Genomic DNA, 21477 nt, shown 5'->3' on the forward strand with positions numbered 1-21477 from the left:
CTGTTACCATTCTGTTTCCTTCTGTCTTGGTCTCTTCCTCTCTTGAGGTGTATGTACCTCAAGTATTTCATTAATCAAGTATATGGTCTCCCAGTTGCACTGGAACTTTGTATACTCTCCCAAAAGAAAAGCTACTATATATGCAAATCTAATTTGAAGTTTTAAGTTGTCATTTGGCCCTCAAAAGAAGAAAGTTCTGATGTGTCATTCTTTAGAGGAGGAGCCAGTGTTGCTGTTCAGGCTTGTGAAGTCCATGAAAAGCATCCTGTGTTGTCCCTGATGGAATATCTAAGAAAACAACATATGGTTCAATTCAGACAGCTTTGTACTGTTTTCCCTTGATAGGAAGCCACCTGAATCTTTTTGTTTGCTCCCTCAGTCAAAATCCGTTGTTATTATTCTAAAAATCAGAAGCCTCCACTGAGAGGCATTGTCATGATCTGAATTGCATTCTTACCCAAGAGTTTTGTTGAAGTTGCTTAGCAAGGTGTAAATTGTCACCAACATGAGTGCAAGTTTAACGCCACTATAAGATAATCTTGATAGGACAGTATTACTTCATTTTAAAATTCTTATGGGATATTTATTGTCTTCATGCTCTTGGAGCACAAAAATTGTAAGCTAAAAAAAAAAGGTTCCTTTTGCTCTCATGAGAATTCCACCAAAGCCACAGATGGACTTTTAAAACAATACTTTTATTGCAGTTTGAATTGGATTTCTTCAGGTTTTTCTCGTGTTCATATGTTATGTGAACCTTGGGAAATAGTGTTGTAGGAGCATAGCATATGGTACAAAATCGAAATGCTGGATAGTGAAATGTGCATCTGCATGCACACAGCTTTTTTTTTTTTTTTTCCTGTTTCTAGTGGGACTGGTGCAGCAATATCTGACACTTCAGATTTTTGTGCCATTGGGAAAAGACTTCGCCACTGAGTTACTGTAAGATGCATAAAATTTCTTTGAATACTTAAAGTGAATTCTTGATTGAGGTCATTAATTGTGGTGGCATATTTTGCATTAAAGCATGGTGACTTGTCAAGTCAATAAAAAGTAATTAAGCTAATGAGATCATTATTTCTTAGATGTTTTAAATACTGACATTCCTTTGAAGACAGAACAAACTCCAAAAAATCCTGAATGAAGATTATGAAAAATCCGAAGAAATGGAGCACAGATTTGTCAAACATATGAAAATACTGGTGCATGAGGACTGCCTGAAAATTCATGAGACTTATTCATTAATCATAAGAGAGGGCCCTTTGGTCCAGGGCAAAAAGAAATACATATTCTAATAACTGGAGGAGAATAACACAACCAAACAAAAAGCTAGAAAAACAAATGGAGTACTCAATTGGTATAATTTGTTCCACACTGTGAAGAAAGAGAGATACAGCAGAAACAGACATTTTATTGGTTAGGTGTGAAATCATTTAATAGAGTTTTAAACTTGGGCAGTTGTCAGGCTTTGGACAACATTTCTCCCTTAGTAACACCATCTGTTTATACTATATATAAACAGCACAACTCACTCAGCTTTATAGCCCATAGAATATCTGAGATTGGACTAAGAAAATAAATATAAACCCATTAGAAGCCCTGCAAGCAAAGTTGGTTTGAATGATATCAATTAAATTAGCAATTAAATCGTGTAAAGTGAAAGAAGGATTTTATTTTTGTTTGACTTTCTGTAAGTTTGTATTTAAAGGGACAAAACAAACAGGATATGTCATGCAACAGAGGCCAAACACCAAGTACCAACTCAAAACCAAGATTTGTTTCTCATGTTCATTGTGTAGGCAGGGGCAGAGATTTAATGACCGGTGCAGGAATTCAGATTTTTTTGTAGAGTCATCTTCAGTTTGATTCTTCTGGGTATTTGCCACCTTCTTAACAAGAACCTCTTTTCTACTTCTACTAATTTCATTTTTCTCATTGCTTGCTTTTTTTGATAAAAACGTTTTCTATCACCTCTCCCACTCTTATTTACCTTTTCTCTTTCCAGCTTATATTTAGACTTTACATGTTTTTAATATTTTCTTTCTACTTCCTGTTCTCATCTTTACTGTGTCCCTCTTATAAAAGCAAATATATGTTCCTATTATATTCTTAGGTACTTTTATAGATTTAAATACATGTATATTGTATTTGCTATATATATATTTTATGTAACATATACTATATTGCTATATAATGCATATAATATAAACCATATTAACTGTATTTTCTCTGGAGCTCCAGTTACTTTGAATGAAGGTGTTTATGTCTTAAAAGTACAATATCAGTTGTTCCCCACTGAGTGCAGCTGTATTAAAAAGTTAATAAAAGTTCTTTAAAAATAGTTTTAATACTGAGTTTTGTATTTGAAATCAACTGTAACTTACTTGTACCCATAAAGTTCTTCAATACTTGCTGAACAGACAATGCATTATTTTATCCTAGCAGATTTAAGATAATCCAGTAAATAATAAATACAAGTCCTTCTTGCCATGTGACTGCTGTTCAGTTCCCTTCTTTCCAGATGTTTTGAAAGAAATCTCTTGCTTGTTTGCAGAGTGTTGATGGTGTTGTTGCTTTCTGAAGTTTAATGTTCAAAGGTGGTTTCTTACATAACCTGACTACTTAGTGCTGAATCTTTGAGCAGCTTCAAGTGAAAATTGATAGCATGCCAAGCTATGAAATTTACTTTATGTAAAAATCACTGACAAGTTTTGTAATAGCTGGGCATGAAGCTTTATGTTGCATTTCTTGCTCTCCCATTCTGCAGAGAGATGGAAATAGGAATTTAGTTTGAGCCTCATCTTCTTTTGCATTCTGTTCAGTAATTGATTTGGTCAGCAAACAAGAATTTCTTCAAGACCATCCATCACTGCTGGCATCAGCAGAGCTAAACTTTCTAACTTGCTGCTGTCACCAGTCATTCGAGATTCCTGCCATAAATACTGAAATGTGCAAACCATATATTAGCTGGTTTATCTTTTCTTCAGAAGAAATCTTAATAGAATTTTAGATACTTTTTAATGTGGCATGATTAGATGAATACCACCACATTAACAGTCAATGTATTGATCTGTGTAAAAATGTGTAAAATAGATTGTGGATGAAAAATTTGATGAAGCATAATAAAATCACAACTAAGGTAGAGAGCATGTAATTTATGCAGCTTCTTTGGAGCAAATAATAGCTAAGCTATTAGTAATGCTGAACATAGATGTCTGCTGCAAATGCAGTAGCCACTTGTTAAATCTTCAGTGTTAGGAATTTTGCTACTTTTCTGAAAAAGCAAAGGTAACTCAATGTTTGAAAAAATATTTGCATGTAAAAGAAAACAGCATCTGGCTTGTGTTGTCATTTTTGCTTTAATTCCCAATACATGGACATGTGGGTGTTAGTACTTCTGCTTGGCATTTTGACAAGCACTCAAACATTTATTCTTAAAGAACTGTAATGCCAGTCATGGTCACACTTTGTTTCTGATATGGTTTTTCTTAGTGTTTGGTATCACATGAAATTAGCACATCTTGTAATGAAATGTTTTACAGCAAATTTTGCTGTAAAACAGTAGAGCAGTTGATGTGCAGAAACAGACCTTGAAATTGTACCATAGCATCAAAAAAAAATAAAAAAATAGAAGGAAACAAAAAGAAAACAAAAAGAGCTGACTGGTCTACTCTAAGAATGAGGATGAGGTGCTCAATTCCTGGTGATGTACTGAAACATTTTGTGGTCTTGTATGAGTCCCTGTGTATTGTTCAATCTTTTTTTCCCCAGTTCAGGCATGGTTCTTGCTCATCCATTGCTGCAGCTCTGAAGTCACACTGCCTCTCTCACTGATGGCCAATTCATGCTGCTTCAAACTTTTTTAAATCTTGGCATGGTAAACAGCTGTAAAACAAATGTGGCACAACTTGTACCTGGGGAAGTCTGAGTTGTGTTAAGAGCTCCCCTCAGCTGTGCCATGAAACCCTGCAGAGCAAACATGCCCATTGTCAGGGGGAGCTGCTGCTGCCCCCAAGCCCAGACGTGTGCTCGGTGTTAATGTGCTGTGGGGCTCTGCTGTGCTGCCCCTTCCTACAATCACTCAGGACCTTATGGACCATCTTTCCAGCCAGAATGTGCTGAGGATTCACATGATTGCTCATTCACTCTAATGGTGCCTATGTCTCCTAATTTCTTAATTCTTCCTGGTGTTCCAACCTCGGCCTTTCAACCTTTGCTCAGCTGGTAAAGCACTTACCAACAGGTTGGCTCAGTTGCTATCCCACTGTTCATAGTCAAACTGGCTTTGTTTGCCACTAGCCTTAGCCAGCTCCAGAAGGCATCAGCTCTTGCTATATTCTGAATTAATGCAAACTCTTTGAGAGCTTCAAACTCTGGAACATACCTGATAAGTTTTCTGTTGAAGCTAGTTATGTATGAAGGAATCTGTAGGGAAAAAGGGGTTAAAATCTCTTCATTCCTGAAGTAGTTGTGCTTGCTGATAAGAAATCTCATTGCAAGGCCTGTGAACAGAACAGTGGAATATATATTTTGGTACCATATTTCCTGTTTTCAAACATTTGTTTCTATAAATATAAGCTTATTACTTTGAGATTTTTAATAACCACAACATAATAGGTTTTACAAGCATAGCTAATTTATTCATAGATACCATAACAGTTTGAATTTATGTGAATTAGATGCTATCATAATCAGTCATCATTTTAGTTATGCTGACAGAGATATCATAAATTATTCATGTTAACCTAAACACCCAGCATGTTTTCAGATACAGAACAATATGAATCTTGGTTAGTCTTGTATAACTTAGACCAACCTCTTAAAATTCAAAGCAGGACATAGATGCTAATTCTATCATGTATATCTGAAATTATTGGAAGATTTTAGATAGAGAATGAAGGTAAACTTTATTGAATAGATTTAGCTGAGAGATTATTTGAAATTCTGGTATTTAGTAGCATGAGACATGTTCCTTGATTTTTGGTGAAGCAGGAGTGAAATACATAAATATTCTTAGAAGTATTAGGGTATGTTGAATTTCCTAATTTAAAAAGGAGATTTTAACTCATATATTTGAAAGTTAAAAAATTTTAATAACTCTCCCAGTCATCACATCTTCTAGAACTTTAGATGGAAGCACTAATAAGTACTAAAGCACTAATTATTTGTATTTTGGTTGGGAGAGGTCAGGATTCACCATTTCTTCATAACTGCTCATATTTTGAAAGATTTTCATTCTAACAACCAGATTTGATGATTCTTGTTTTGTGCCTGCCACTTGTGTTACTCCTTCTTTATGGACACTGGTTAAGGGCACTTTGTGGTGTTTTTTTTCTTAATGCTCTCCAGAAAAAAACACTATCAACAGGAAATTCCAGTATACAGTACAACTTGTTCTCTAGGTCTGGGTGACATAGTAGTCTACCAGATCCCTTATTTTGTAGAGATTTGATGATTTTCAATGTAACTACTTCTGTTTTTATGGGGGCAGGATACGTTGTTCTGGATTGCAGATCATCAGGCAGCCACTTCAGTAACGGTAGTATCTCCTACCAGACCAATTTACAAATAGCACATAAAATGAAATATGTGTGAAGTACAGTGTGCCTCTGAATAAGGAAATTTGAGAATCTGAAAGCATGGCAAATCAGCTGACAATTGGTATTACTTTGTTTTTTGTCTTTAAAGTGGAGGTGATGATGATAATGATGTAACCATGTAATGTTTAGGAAGCACATGCCTTTATGGAGAAAATGGCACTACAGTTGTTAAGTACTAATGTACTAATAGTGAAGCATTAGCAGAGAATTCTCTCTGGATTTTGACCAGGATACAAAGAGATTTCTGTTAGTTATTAATTGCATGGGAGCTTAGCAACATCGATGAAATACCTGCTTTCATGTTTGGTAAACTTCCAGGTTACATCATTTATACAGAGAAGAACACTTTCATTTGAAGACCAAGTGATCCTGACAAATGAAGCATCCCTTCAATAGTTCAGTATTGTTTTTTCCTAAGTTCATTTTTGGCCTTGAATTGAACATTAACAAATGGTTATAAATTATTATCCATTTATCCATACAGAAGCAAAGTGAATAGGCAATCTGAACAGATGAGTCTATCTGTGCTCTTGGGTAGTTGCTACCATTCACTTGCAATCTCACTATAGTTACCATTGTGAGCAAAATAGTCAATCAAATTTGAAGATGTAAAATAAAATTGAAAATTGAATTGGAAGGTAATTTTACTTTCAAATGGCTTGCAAATGTAGATGTTAAGTGTGAAATGAATGCAGTTAATGACCATAGCTGGAAGAGTTGTGCACCTGCTGATCACAGGAATATTATTATAAATGAGGTTGATTTTCTTGTTGACCACCTCATTTTTCTCAACATGGTCTCATTACTTTTCTATTACATCTGACCCTTAGATATAAATACTCAAGCACAGACATAATAAAAATACATTAACTCCCATATAGATTTTTTTTAAATTGATCTTTGAAAATCAAGATGTGTGCTGCAGATGCTTCTTGCTATTGTAGGTTTAACATAAGTTCTACTCTTGGATAGCAGGAAAAAAAGTTGTGTCCCACCAAAAGTACTCTGGACTCATTTTGTAACTGAGAGATCTGGTGTTCTAGCTCCCATTGTCTGAATTATTTCAGAAAAGAGTTTCTCCAGACCCTTTCTTTATTTTTATTTTCCAATAAGCAATGTAATTGAAAAGTCTGAAAGTTACACTAACTCTTAAATAATTATCTTCCTTCTCCTGGGAAATAAATTATTTTATATAATTTTAGGGCCATTTTCTTTTTTTTAATTTACCCATTTGAATATTTCATCTACTTCTGCCTGTGGAATATATAAGTATTTTTATTATTTTAAATGTATTTATAAAAATAAATTACACTTCTTTAGGAGTGATTATATCTGAGCATCTCAGGTTTGCCCCTTCCTTATGGCACATCTATTGCCTAAAAAGTCTTACTTTAGACTTATATGACAGAGTCTGATATTAATGTATGTCTTTTGATCTAAACAAATGTATTCAGTGTTACATTCTGGAATGTAACTGAGTTGTAAATTTACCAGTGGCCCTTCCATAACCAAAGTTCTTATTTTTTTTTCATGAGGGAGAGAGATAAACCTATTTGTATAAAAAATAAATAATAAAATTTAAGCATATTGAACTGATAGTATAGAATGAACTTAGGTTTTATTGCCAGTTGTTTGGAAATATGCATGACTTAATTCTAGGCTCTACTGCTCTGTTATAGCCTCATTTAAAGCACCATTCTCTGTTGAGAATTATGCAGTTTGAGGTTTAGCAGGGATGGTATTTTTGTTTCTCAGTACTCAGGTTATTGCAGCTGCCTGGTTTCTCAGCGCAATTGCTCAGCTCTAAATGCAACCAGGAAATCCAGGGAGCCTCAAGCAACCATTGCCCCACTGCTTTGGACTGCTTTGTTGGACTGAATTTTGGCACTTCTGAACATCCAAGATTTAGAGTGAAGAGTTTCTGGAAACTAGATTCATAGGTGTTTCACCAAAGGCTGTATGGGAAGTGAAGTGATGGCTGGAATTATGCCTTAATCAGAAGCTTAGCCATGTGGCCCATTTGTTGGTGATCTTCATGGAGTTATTTCACATCTTGCTTAAACTTCTTCAAAAGTAAGATCAAGCCCAGGTACCAGCACTGTAAGGCACGTGGAGGTGTTCTGATGAAATCACTTTTCAAGGACTTGGTATAATTTGTCCATTCATAAAAATATGTGCAGCTGGTTCTGGAATCTCTCATCTCAAACAATAGCAATAGTGAGGATATAATAGGGTTTTTTTGGCACAGTAGTGGAGTTTCTGTTTGTCAAGTGCATGTGATTTATAAAAGGAACTGCCAGTCTTTAAAAATGAAACAGATAATGAGTCTTCCACTTTGTTTTCATTTGCCCACCCATGTTATGAGGATTAATAGATTAAAGGTCAGGTTATCTGCAAGGGAGAGGAAAGAATCAGCAAGTTCTGCAAAGCTGGTGAACAGTTTGCTTTGGATGATGGTTCTTAATGACTGTGGGGGAACGGGAAGGTGCTTCTGTATTTTTATTGCCTGTACTGGTAGAACCTTTTGATATTTACATACTTGCAGTATATTTTGTACTGTCCTTGCTTAAACTCTCAAACTGGCAAAAATAACTAAAGAAATAATTAAAGTATGTAATTTGCCCCAGAGTTAAGCTGACCTAAGGAAACCTATGAATGTTTTGTTATTCTGCAAGTTTATAATTTCATTATTTAAGCTACGGGTAGTCCTTAGCTAATGAAAAAGTGTTTTCAATAATAAATAAATAAATAAATCTACAGGACAATGATTATGAGTAATTACTTTTAGCAACACTAAGTAGTGACAAAAAAAAGTTGTTTTTTATAAGTGTCATCTCAGAGGGGCTGCTAATTACAGAGAAATACCCATCTGTTAGAAATAGGTTTGTTCAAGATAATAGGTAAATTAATCATTGTTTCCCCATAGATTAAGCATATTCTCCCAGATTGCAGCCTTTAAAGTGATATCTGTGCTCTGGAGTGTTAAGGGAGGAGTGTTGGGGACTGTCAAGGTTGTGCTGCTGCTGTGGTTTCACCCCAGGAAGCAGCTGAGCCACAGTGGCCCCTCTCCCTCCTGGGGAAGAGAATGCACAAGGCTGAAAGTGCAAAACCTTGTGCCCTGAGATAAAGACTTTTTAATGGGAGGAGCAAAAGCTGCACATGGAACCAGAATCTAAACAAGGCATTAGCTCCTTCCCATGGGCCTGCAGATGTTCAGCCATCTCCAGGAGCTCAGGGCCTCATGCTGTGAAATGGCTGCATGGGAGAACAAGGTAGCTCTGGGCTTCCCCCATTCCTTCTCCTTCCCCACAGCTCTTTCTGCTGATCATGGCTCTGTGTTGTCTGAAACATCCCCTGGGTCAGGAGGCATCTCCTGTCCTGACTGCCCCCTCCCAGCTCTGCATACATCCCCAGCCTCCTGCCTGGTGAGATGAGGTGAGGAGCAGAAAAGGCTTTGGCTCTGTGTAAGCAGTGCCCAGCAGCAATGAAAACATCCCAGGGTTACCAACACTGCTTCCAGCAAAGCATAGAACTCTCCAAGCTGCCCTCAAGAAATTTAACTGGGTCCCAGCCAAAACCGGTACAGCTGCTAACAAGCCTTCAAGGAAACAGAACATTAAAATTACCCTCTTCATCAGTTTAAAGGAAACCTTTTTTTTTTTTTTTTTTTTTTTTTTTGTGACCATGGCTGTAGTCTAAATTTATTAGAAATGTTGAAATTCAGTGTCCTTGGTATCATTGTGAGATGACCTGAATAGTGAGCAATAAACTTCTGCATTATAATTCACCTTTGAAGATAAGTCCTTGTGAAGTAAAACAGATAGACAATGTATTGTGTTTACCTTTAAGCTGAAAAAAATCTATATGCAGTGACAGAGGCACTTTTAGGAAAAGAAAGCAAATAATGTTTTTCTAGTTAGCGGGCCCCAAGATAAGACAAGCTTAAGGGGCCAAATACTTGTGATTATTAAAGGCTACTGGGTTCTTAGTTCATACAAATTGAATTCTTTCATACTCTGGAGGGCTGTGGAAATCTAGCAAAGAGTGTAGACTGTTGAAATGAAATTAGCATGTAAAGTGATTTTATATATGCTGGGATATAGCCACAAAGTTTGAATTGGAGAAAGAAATCTCATTACTCATCTTGTAAAAGAGTTTTTTAATTCCATATTTGTTGTCACTGACATAAAGGTTCTGCACATGAACAGGATTTTTGTGATTTCCCAAAGATACTGGAATATTGAATTGACAAAGATCTGTTCCGTTCTCTCCTGACTTTTCTTTTATAGGATAACTGATTTTGACAATATTAAAAGAAGATTGTATTTGTCAACAGTCCACAAGGAGTTGTCTGTAACCCCTCTGCATGCCAAAATTCCTCTGTTTATGATCAAGCGCAAAATAGTAGGTACCTTGGGAATGTCACCTGGACTGAGGTTGAAAATCTGAAATATTTTGTGTATATTATGAATTTCTTTAAATTACTGCTTGTTTAGAACTCAGCTCCTACTGATTGAAGATACTTGTGTGTGTCCCCTTTACCAGATGGCTGCAGAACCACTTAGTGCTGCACCTCTTCCATCCTTCTTCTTATATTAGGAATTCATTCTCATTTTACAAAATTACTGCTGTTTGTGATGTTTCTTCACCTCTCCTGTTGATCCAGCCTCTATAAAATTCTCTGTGTCCCTGACATGTCCCTTCTCCTGTAGTGACCTTTGGTGGCATTCACTGGAGGGAGACTGCAGCTGATGGCTGCTTTCACATTCCTCAGGTTCTTCCAAATATAGAACAATCTCTGTGTCAAACTGATGAGAACAAAACAAAAACCATTTTCTTCTCCTCGTTCCCCTCTCCCAGCCACAATATATGGTAATGGCTGACAGGATACAAACCTGATGGTTACTGTATAACCATGTAAGGATTGGAGTCTCAAATACTGCTTTCGAAAATAAACCTGATATGAGAATAGTTAGATTTCAAATATTTTAAAATGTATATTTGCGTGAAGAGAAGTAGATAAAGTATACTAAGCAGTTGTGAATTTAGGCTAGACATGAGAGAGAATATTTTACAAAAAACCCTCTGAATTTATAACTTTTTTTGAGATAGGTTAAGTGAAAGCAACTGTGGTAACTTAAAATTGAGAAGTTTTCTGCTTTGTGGGAAGAAGTAGTTGAATTTTTTTTAAATGAATATGTATCAGATCATACCACTGAAGTTGCTGTTAATTCAAAATCTATTGAAATTAAATTATTTTTCTTCAGTGTAATTTCAGTTAGTTGGTGTCAGACTAATGCAGGTATTTCAGGATTAACGTGTGCATTAATGTACACCAAGTTAAATACAAGCAGAAGATGAACTTCAGTTATGAATTTTAATTTAGATTATAAAGCATGAATCAGATATGTCTAGATGGTCTGATCATTTATAATGACAAAATATTTTAATAACATTAATGCTTGACCAACCTTAAAGAGTAGATCTATATTCCTTAGTGTATCTGAATACATATTTGTCTCCCTTAAATGCTTCTCTGCCTTTTTATCATTGCTTTTGCTTAAAGGAGGGAGCATTATGCTTTCAGTGGTTAGATAGATCCTTTACATGGCTCTGATAGTTCAACTTACTGTATACACAAGCTGATTGTTATTATCTGCATGAGGGGTTGTGAATCAGGATATGTAATAAGTTCTTTGTTCCATCAGCAGAACAGAGTTTGCATTTTCACATGCTAGATTTCGGTATTGTATTCCTACAAATTATTCTATGTTTCAATCTCATCACTAGAAGTATCAGTTATAATTAAATACTGAATTTTTCACTCCATTGCTTGATGTCTTCAAAACAAGTATTACTTTCCTTCCAAAATTTCAGATTTAAGACCTGTACAGTAATGTATGCATCTTAATTTTTTCTCAAAAATATTTGCTATTTGTCAATTATAATATTTCTACCTTGACTTTATAAGGAAATTAGGCAATGTACAATCATTAATTTTTTGCTTTTCCCTTAAAATTTCAACCATTGATCAGCTAAATTTTACACATGAGTAATCATATAAAATGTATTACAGTTCTGCAAATTAAATGAAAATTGCTGCATTTCTACTCAAGGCCATCTGGTTTATTTGTAGAGAAGGTGTGTTAGCCTCAGCTCATGGATTTTACTAAAGAGTATTGTTTCTCTTTTCTAGTGGTGCAATATGTGTATTGACTTGGTAACGTTTACCTATGAAATATTCAGAGGAGCTCTCTTCCAGTCCTTGGATGGAATTACTATTTCAGCCAACTGTAAGCTAAGAAAGGTCTTCACTTTAAAATTCAAGCCTCCAGTTACAGCTGAGGAAGATGGTGTGTTTTAAATTAATGTCTAGTCTTAATCATAACTGTTCATGTTATAAAATCAAAAGTTTCTTATTCATCAGATTGGCAATTTGAAGGATTACATGATTTCATAAAAATTAAAGTGGTAGTTCAGCACATTAAGTCTGCTAGTGTTGGACTTAGGGCAACTAATTAAATATGTGTGTACTCCTGTGTTTTAAACACTGAATTCCTTAGAAGTATTTTATTGAAAAAATTCCGGCAAGATTTATCAAGTAGAGAGCTTGTTTTAATGAGGGTGTCTTATGCTGATAGAAATCTGATTTTGGCCAAGAACAGAGTATCTGAGAGGAAAGAGAAGTACTGAAAACAGCAGCATTTGCTGTTTGCTTTCTTAATTTTGGATGTTAGCAGCTGACGAAAGATTTCTTTCTGAAATAATGGAGACAAAATTGTAACAAAACATTATATGAAACAGAAATATGAAACTATAATAAACACCTCAGATCATGTCCAGTTATCCTAATGTGGCCTTGCTTATTGGGAAAGTAATGTTGGTGGTGAGCTGAAAAATAGCAGGGTTTTTTTGACCAGATATTGGTCAGGTTTACCAGTCTCCAGACTCGCATCATAATCCTGAATCATCATTTTCCAAGGAGAGAACTTTATTCCTCACTGGTATTTGCAGTAATACAGGAGAAATTTCAAAGGCACAGCTGGCACTTTCTTATTTTAAAGGCACCCCTAGGAATAACTCAGCTTCTATTTCATTCAAATTTTCATTTTGTGGCTTTTAAGGAACATACCTGAAAAACGTTTCTGATTTCAGAAGGAGGGGTAGTTAACAGTATTTTAAGTGTAGCAAAATGTATCTTCCATTTGGCAACAGTCAACCAATAGGGGAGAGTAGGCAAACCTTGTGATTACTCCTCTGATTTTTTGTTGGTAAGACTGGAAAAAATATTAATTAAAAATTTCTACAGAGAGAATATGGTAAATTCTCAGCAGGAAACTGCAGTTCAAGCTCTCACTGGCATTCATTTAATTTAATTCCATTGGTGCATTGTTTTTTCCCTTCCATTCTAAACAGCTTCTGAAATGTGCTTAAATATTCTAAATGAGTTCCAAAATTCTAAAATGCAGCTAACATAATGAGTCAACAGCTTTAATAAACTGTAAGCATACTAAAATATTACACTTTTAATTACTTCATTATCAATTCTATGATTATTACACAGCTGGTGGGCATTAGTACTTTCTGCATGCTTTTGAATTTCCTTATCTAGGCAAGAATATAGAAATAGAATATAGAATATAGGAATAGAATCAGAATCATGGAATTGTTTAGGTTGGAAAACCTTTTAAGGTATTTTGAGTCCAACTGTTAAGCCAGTACTGCCAAGGCCACCACTAAAGCCATGTCCCTAAGATCCCCACCCACATGGCTTTTAAATACCTCCAGGAATGGTGACTCCACCACCCTGGGCAGTCTGTTCCAGGACTTGACAACCCTTTTGATGAAGAAAGTGTTTCTATTATCCAATCTAAACATCTTCTGGCACAACTTGGGGCTCTTTCCTCTTGCTGCTTGTTGCCTGGGAGAAGACACCAGCACCTACCTCTCTACAAGGTCTCCTTCAGCCTCCTTTTCTCCAGGCTGAGCAACCCCTGTTCCCTCAGCTACTCCTCTAAATTTGTTCTCTAGACCCATCTTAAATTTTCATTACAGCTGAAGGTTTGGCTGAATTAAAATGATTCTATACTTCATACCCAATTAAAGAAAAACAATAGTAAGATTTTTTTATTATTAATTAAGTTTCATATAACAATTACTCTTTAATAAAGCTTTTTCCCTCTCAGAATGAGTGGACTAGTTAGTTGAGCCCCACTGAATGCAGTGAGTATTGAGAGTTGTTGTGCTTTAGCCTTGGCCAGCACCTAAGCACCACACAGCCACTCCCCTCAGTGGGATGGGGGAAAGAAGCAGAAGGATAAAAGTAGGAAAATGGATGGGTTGAGATAAGAACAACTTAATAATGCTAAATTGTTATTACAAGGGGGAAAAAAAGATAAATAAAACCCAAGAAGGACAATTGGGTTTTATTTGCATCATTTGTTTACCACCAGCAGCTCCCCCCAGTCACCTTTCCCTGCAGTTGATGTGCTGAGCACACTGCCCTGTGGTCTGGAATATCCCTTGGGTAGATGGGGTCAGCTGTCCTGGCTGTGTCCCCTCCAGCTTCTTGTACCCCCTGCCATCTGCTCCCTGACAGGGCAGCTTGGGGAGCTGAACAACAGCTCACACTCCAGTGTGTCATCAGCTCTGCCACATGCCAGATCCAACACACAGCCCTCCACCAGTTCCTGGGACAAAAATGAAATCTTTCCTAGCAGAAACCAGGACAAGGGTTGAGCTCTTTGCTTCAAACTCCTTGGTGTGGTGGAAGAACTGATTTCAAGGTGCAATGAGTGTGTTACTCTTTTCAAGTAGCAAGTATACACTATGTTTTGAATTTTTAAAATGACAGTAAATGCAAAGGAGAAACCACATATATGGAGAAATTATTTCTGTATGAGATTCTTGAGATAGAAGAGGAAATACTTAATCTTTTCTGCCTCATGACACTGAAGCACACAAGCTTAAACTATACCTAGTTTCTTGTTTCCATAGTGATGCAGAACTTATGTATGGGGTTTTATCACTAAGTATTGCCCAACAGTGATAAATAATCTACTGGCTTGGCAAAAAAAAATAAAAATACTGAAAAAATATGTCCTGCACTGAAATACAGCATGGGACATCTGATTTTTTTTTATTTGAATCTCAATACTTGATCCCTTATTTATGTTTGGGTTTCAGGTTGTGTTTTCCTCTTCTTTTCCTTGGAAACAGGCTAATTCATTTGCTTATTATATTCAAGTCTTCTAAAATTTGCAATGAATTTGTATTGTAACATCAGGAATGGTTCTGACATGGATTCCTTTCTTTGCAGAGAGCAGCTTTCATAAACTCAGTCTATATTGGTTATCAAAGGGAAAGCAGAGATAATCAGCTCACATTCTGCTATGCCTGGAGTCACAAGAATACATAAGTTGACAGCTTTTTAGTTTATCATGAAAGCATAATGGAGTCCAAAGTTTGGAATTAAAGCTTGTTAAATTCTTTATTTGCATATATGGGACTTCTTTGCTACTTCAGTCCCACAGATATGAATACCATATTTAGCTGTTCATTTTATCTGAAAATCACTGTATCAGTGTTACAATTAAAGCTGAGCTGTAAAAAAAATTAACAAAATATATTTCATTATTGTTTTGTTTGCTCTCTTGACAATTCAAAGAAATTGATTCTCTATGGCTACTCCAGCCATTAGTGTATATTTCTATAACTGTATTCAAATTTTTTGGCCTAAAAGTATACACAATATAATTTTAAAATTTGCAACAAAAAGTGACAAATTGCAGCAAATTTTTTCAAATTACCATAATCTATCTAGTTTTTATGGCCATATGAACTAAAATATATGTAATCTACCAAATAATACAAGTCCAATTGAATTCCACAGTGTCATGAAGTAAAGCCCATGTTTTCTGATTCTAGGTACAACCATTGTTACACCTGGGCCATATGAGGCCTCAGATGATATTCCTCCAACCTGCCAGCTCAATTCTGATGTCCCACAAGTTACACAACTGCTGGATCTAAATGAAATTCACAAGACAAAAATGAAATGTAGGGAAAAGGCGGTGCAAGAAACAGGTATTCTGTTGTATTAAAATCCTGTGGGTACAATCCATACAGTGTGTGTACAAACAATTGATTGTTTTGTAAATGTCCATGTTTAGAGTTCCAATGTCTTAAAATGAAACCTGACAACTCCTGCACACCTGTAGTGCCTCAAGCACATAGACACGTGTCTGTTCTATAGTTTGAGATCTGTGTGGAGCCAGAACAATTCTAATTCAAGCATGAGATTTTTAACAATATTTGAGATGTCATATGAATGTACATTGAAGCATTTTGCAGTGAAGTTGTTATATTTCTTTTTAAAGTATGTTCACATCAATGAAACTTTGCTGGCAATATGAGTATGCAGTGTCCTCAGCTGAAAAGGGAAAAGGGAAATCTTGTCTTATTGGTGTATTGTCTTATTTTAATGTTTCTTTAAGCTACAAATAATAAACCATATAATTTAGACTTTAGCAGCATTGCACTGAAGAGACTTATTAAAGAAGCTGGGCAGTCGTGTGCTACAATACAAGCTATTGACTTGGATAAAAGCTAAGAGAAGGCAAAGAAAGGATTAAATTTAAAATTATTGTTACAGCTGAAGGCTAACAGCAGGAGACCTAAAAAGCTTTTGTTCTAGTCTCTGTATTGTTTATCATAGTTGTGAATAATCTCAACAGAGAAGCGAATAACAGGGGAGCAAAACTTTGTTATGATCCAGATACTGGTTTAATAAAGAGTGGGACTTCAGAAAGCTTTAAGCTTGTTAGATAGGAAATCCCATATTTACTTTTTTCTGAAAAACAAAGCAGGTAACTTGCAGGAAATATCAGTTTTCAGAGCAAGGGTTTCAGTTTACTGGTTTTATGTCTTGTGGCCACTGTGTTGAAAAATTATGGTCTAGGAACCACTGCATGGGGTAAATGTGGAACATGACATCACATAAAATCTAGCTTTGCTCAATGCAGAGGATTCTACACTGGGGAGGAATGATAACTACAGTTAAGCTTTAAAGGATCAAAATTAAATGAATCAAGGCTGGCAGGTTATCATCACCAGAGATACAGCTCAGTAGAACTTTCAGATTTTAATATGTTTTTAAAAACTAAGTAGCAGGAAATTCAAATTCATAGGAAATGAAAAAGGTATCAAACCTTTAAATCATTTTTGCATTATTATCTGAAATACTTTATACAATATCAGCTAAACCATCTCAGAAAATATCTTACAGACCAAGAAGTGATTCAGGGAGAAGCAGCATGAATGATAATCTCTCACATAAGATATGCTGAAAACATTAAAAATTTACATAAAGGCATTTAAAAAGTAACCAGTGATACAAAGGATGTTCAATAAAAGCTGTTTTTCTTATCTCATGGCACAAAAACAAGACATCATTTGATGTGATGATGCAGTTGAAAATTAAAAACTCATAAAAGAAAATGCCATGTTACACAGAATATGATTAAAATACTGAATCTACTGCTAAAAGAGGCTGGTAAAAAATTGGTATCATTCCAAAATCAGTTGCCAATTTATATAGGTAACAGTAATGTCGTATTTAGCAGCAGTAAAAATGCGAAGAGAAAATTCAATTTTGTACTTCCAAGTATTTCCAACCTTACACTAAGAACTGTGTTGAAGGCAGATGATTTCAAAAGTCCATACTGAATTATCTTGTGCTATTTCTGAACTGTTGGGTTTGGCCTTTGGAACTGAATGTTAGAGAGATTATTGGCCTGTTCTAGACCAGCATTTCCTGTGTTTTTACGTTTAAGTTGGCATGTCTGCTTGAGTAAGATCTGTAAGCCAAGAATCAGTAGAAACTGAATTGTAGATGCAAATGCCAAGATGTGAAATTGCTTAAATAGACTTGGGTTAGACAATTGAGAGCTTTTTAGTAAAGCTGCTGTTTTGCTTTAAAACTGTGTATTGCTTCCTACCTGCAGTAAAGTCAACAGCAGAATTTCACCGAGACAAAAATATTTCCAGTCCTTATTGTCTTGATTCAAAGTACTGATTATCTCTTTAAAGCAATTTTGTAAAGAGATCGGTCATCATTATAAAACAGCATTATAGAGAAACATAGATTATTTATGTTCATTATTGGAAATCTGGAGTTGTAAAATTATTCATAAGTTGTGGTGGTCTTCAATTCCACCTTATAAACATAGCATGTGTCCTTCCAGACATGTTTTTTAAATTTCAGATGTTGGTCTGCTTGAAATTGGAAGCTTTGGTATGCTTAGGTAAATTTTAATTGGAAAATTTTCCTTTAATCCACGAAACTTTTTTGTTTATTTGATAATCAAAAGCCCAAATTATTTTTAGTATCATCCACTTTTAATTACACATATTATTTCATTATGTCATCAACACACTGTTATGTGTAGATGTAGGTAATTAATTGCAGTCAATTAATGTGGTCATTAAGAGAGATTTTAATGCAAATCAGCTTTTCTAATTGGAGATAACAACATCCCAAGGTAGCCAGTAAAAAAGAAATTGATGTTAAACCAAGACAGGTCATCTGATCTTGTGAAATGGCAGCTGTTAACAGCAACCAAATGTCACATCAGGAAAAGAGTCAGGTAATGGCAGTAAGGAGCTTCTTCTGTGCTTATTAGCACAGTAAATGATGATATTGGTGGCTAATGTATGATCTGTTTTTCATTTCCTTGATGACACTGTAAATAAAGCTGATCTTGAAATAAGGTTATGAAAAATGCTCAGGGGAATCGGCAGAATATTGTTTCTACTTTATTGCTTTATGAAGGTGTCAAATCTCTAAAGTGAGATAGCAATTTAATACAAGTTGTAGCATTAAAATATCTTTGGACATTGTAAATATTAAATATAAATTAATGTGAAGATACCATTTTTATCAGCTCTGGAAAGGAGAATTCACTGACAATACTGGAGAATTATAAAAGGAAAATAGATAGTACGTGCAGCTCTACAACCCCGATGATAAAATTAATGTGTAACCATTTTACTGTCCTTCCTTTTTAAATTTTTTGGAGAAAATTCACCTGCATTCCATGTTTACTTTTTGTCTTGAAGACTGGTTGGCAATTTCCATGCTTTAAAAGACTTATAAAAATAAATCTACAGTTTAAGCAGTAAAAAAAAAATAAATAGTAATAAATATTTTAGCAGCAATAGAGTGCATTTGCAATATTAGGGCTCAGCCCTGATAATACAGTAGATTCAGTAATTTCAAAAAGCAGGGTACATGTAAATAGTTCTCTGAGCTGTGACTGATACCTTGACAGTCTTGCCTTCATTTTTGGTGTTATTATTTATTTATTCTGTTATTTATTAATTAGAGTTCTTTTTTCTTCCTGTCAGAAGTAAGGTTTTCATTGAAGTTCTAAAGAAATCCTGCAAACCTTTTTTTTTTGTTTATAAATAACCCACTTTTAAATAAATCTTTAAAGCAAGAAGATTAGAATTATGTCTCTATAATAGACCAAAAGTTTCTTGCTGATCTGTTGACACACTTTTATACAATGTGCATTTGCTGTTCCTGTATTTCTAGGGAGTGCACTTTAAAGGCTCATAACTCTTAAATATGTTTAGTATTCATAATTCTTTTATTTGATTCTAAAAAATAAGCTACTTTTTATTGTTTGTAAGTACTGTAATTTTTTTTTAACTCTTAATTTTCTTAACTTAGGTATTTTGGGTAATAGAGGCCAAGGCAACATATGCAATGGTAAAACTCAGGATGTATCACATATTGCATTTGGGTCAAAGATCCTTGGGCCACCTCCATCTTCAAGCAGAAGAACCAATGCAAAGGTAAGAAGGGCTAAATTCCAGCTACACCATTGGCCCTCTTGCAAAGGAAGATATTGATAAGGAGAGGAGTTAAACTAAAGGTTTATTTCAGAGGCTGCCTCCAGAGAACTGTGATAGTCCTGGAACACCCAGGGAAGGGCCAGGAAAATGCATGGGTGGCTCCAGCACAGGGCATGGGTTTACGAGCCCACGGGAGAGAAGGCCAAGGGGAAATCTGGTTGCTATTTTCAATGAATGTAGGGCTGTAGAGAAGCCAGACCTCTTCTAAGGGGTGCCCTGAAAGGCCAAGGGCAGCAGGCCCTCATTGCAGGGAGACCCTGACTAAATACAACACAGAAGTGGTTCAGTACTGCTGCTGAGCCACAAGAGAGGGGAGAATTTCAAAGCTTAAATGAAACAGGCTGATTCAGCATCAGATGTAAAGATGCCTCTTTCTACTGAAATTACTCTTATCATTCTTTTCTGAATTTTATTTTTTTCTAGATTGCTGAAATTTCTCTGTGTGTGTGTATGTGTGTGTGTAAATGTTTTGTCTTATGATGGGAGCTATAATGCAGAGCAGAAATTACATTTCAGGATGCTCTGATAGTCAGCCTTACAGTATCTCCTGTGATGCTGTCAATTGCAATGCCAGGGAAAACACCTGATCCCAGTCTGCCAGCAAGAAATATGCAGGTTTTTGGAATCTGATCAGGACTACAGTTTCCAGTTTAACACCAAGAATAAGAGATCCAGCCAACTCTTGTGTAGGAAGTCACTTGAAAGTCAGGTTGTAAAATGATATTCCTTTCTTCAAAGAAAAAAATACTCCTGAGGTCCAGAATAACTATAAGTTTTAGTCTTTTTATTCTGATAGTGAATTCTAATTTTTTCCCTTTTCTTTGCATTGTTCCATTCACTCAGTGGGAAAAAAAAAACTCTGCTTGCTACTTGACTGTAAGGATTGAAGATACCACACTGAATAGAGCCTACCATGAGATTTTGTGAAAAGATAGTGTTTAAAAAAAAAGATTTGGAAATATATATTTGGAAAAAAAAGTGGAATTCATAATCTGTGTTTTACCTTTTAGTATTTTGAAAGCTGTTATATTTTTCATCAAGAAATAATGTCTTTCAAGGTAACAAAGACCTTGGGTAGCAAAACATCGTGCCAACTTCAAAATTCAGGAATGCCAACTGAAACCATACCAGAAAATGAGAGATTGGAGCTACCACTGTGGCCATGCAATGATAGTTTAGATCAAGGAGGCAAAAGAAGTACTCTCCAAACAATTGCAAATGAATATCAAAATGGTAAGAGCATAAAGCAAAGAATATGTAGGCTTTTCAAACTGCCAAATTTTTGCATGATTGTGCCTTTGAATCTAGGACTTAATTCTTTGTTTTTCTAATCCTTTATCTACTTAATTAATTACTGAAGACATATTCATTAAATCATGATTTATTCTCCTGTATGAGGGTGAATAAATGCTCATTTTCTCTGCAGCTATTTGTATTGTGAATGATTGAGCCAGGGATCATCACCTGCTGGCAGTACCCACAATTTATACACATGCTCCTTTTTCCTCATGCTGTGAAAATAACTGAGCTGCTACAGTGGTTCTTGATTGTTTTGCAGACTTTTGCAAGCCTGGTTTTTATAATTACTATGGTTTGCCCTTCTTCCATACCTTGTGTTAAATTTTTCCTTCCTTGTGACTGCCCTGTTCCTGCTGCCCTGCAAGATTCCCATGCTGTTTAGATGTTTGCATCCCAGTACAATACCCCATGTGTATACAATATGAGTCTTCACAGGTATTTCATTTCTGCATTGCATTTCAGACCCTGAAATTCAGACTCAGAAAACATCTGCAAGTGGAGAAGCAGATTTTCAGCTCACCTCACCACAAGTACCATCACCAGACAAGGACAGTCATATAAGATTATCTCTAAAAAATGCAACCAAACCCACATGGGAGATAACCAATGGTATGGTACTCATTTTATGTTATTTTACATTTCAGTTCTATGTGGTCTGAAG

At 35.5% G+C, this 21477-nt stretch overlaps 1 protein-coding gene across 9 annotated transcripts in view; it reads left to right on the plus strand.

Moving 5' to 3' along the window:
• The window catches only part of CFAP20DC (CFAP20 domain containing), an 88118-nt gene that overhangs the window by 29046 nt on the left and 37595 nt on the right, over nucleotides 1–21477 (plus strand). For 8 of the 9 annotated variants that reach the window (XR_011681138.1, XM_071439473.1, XM_071439478.1 and 5 more), the window contains 7 exons: nucleotides 867–939; nucleotides 9887–10001; nucleotides 11794–11950; nucleotides 15525–15683; nucleotides 19333–19457; nucleotides 20576–20750; nucleotides 21279–21425. Coding sequence is in view for 8 of the 9 variants with exons in the window: in XM_071439473.1 (XP_071295574.1) it covers nucleotides 867–939; nucleotides 9887–10001; nucleotides 11794–11950; nucleotides 15525–15683; nucleotides 19333–19457; nucleotides 20576–20750; nucleotides 21279–21425 (951 nt within the window). In the remaining variant the exon portion in view is untranslated. The remainder of the gene's footprint in view (nucleotides 1–866; nucleotides 940–9886; nucleotides 10002–11793; nucleotides 11951–15524; nucleotides 15684–19332; nucleotides 19458–20575; nucleotides 20751–21278; nucleotides 21426–21477) is intronic. The other variant, XM_071439475.1, reaches the window with a different exon arrangement.

Source organism: Agelaius tricolor, unplaced genomic scaffold (assembly GCF_023055355.1).
Source record: "Agelaius tricolor isolate 1412-34295 unplaced genomic scaffold, bAgeTri1.0.p SCAF_14, whole genome shotgun sequence".
NCBI lineage: Eukaryota > Metazoa > Chordata > Aves > Passeriformes > Icteridae > Agelaius > Agelaius tricolor.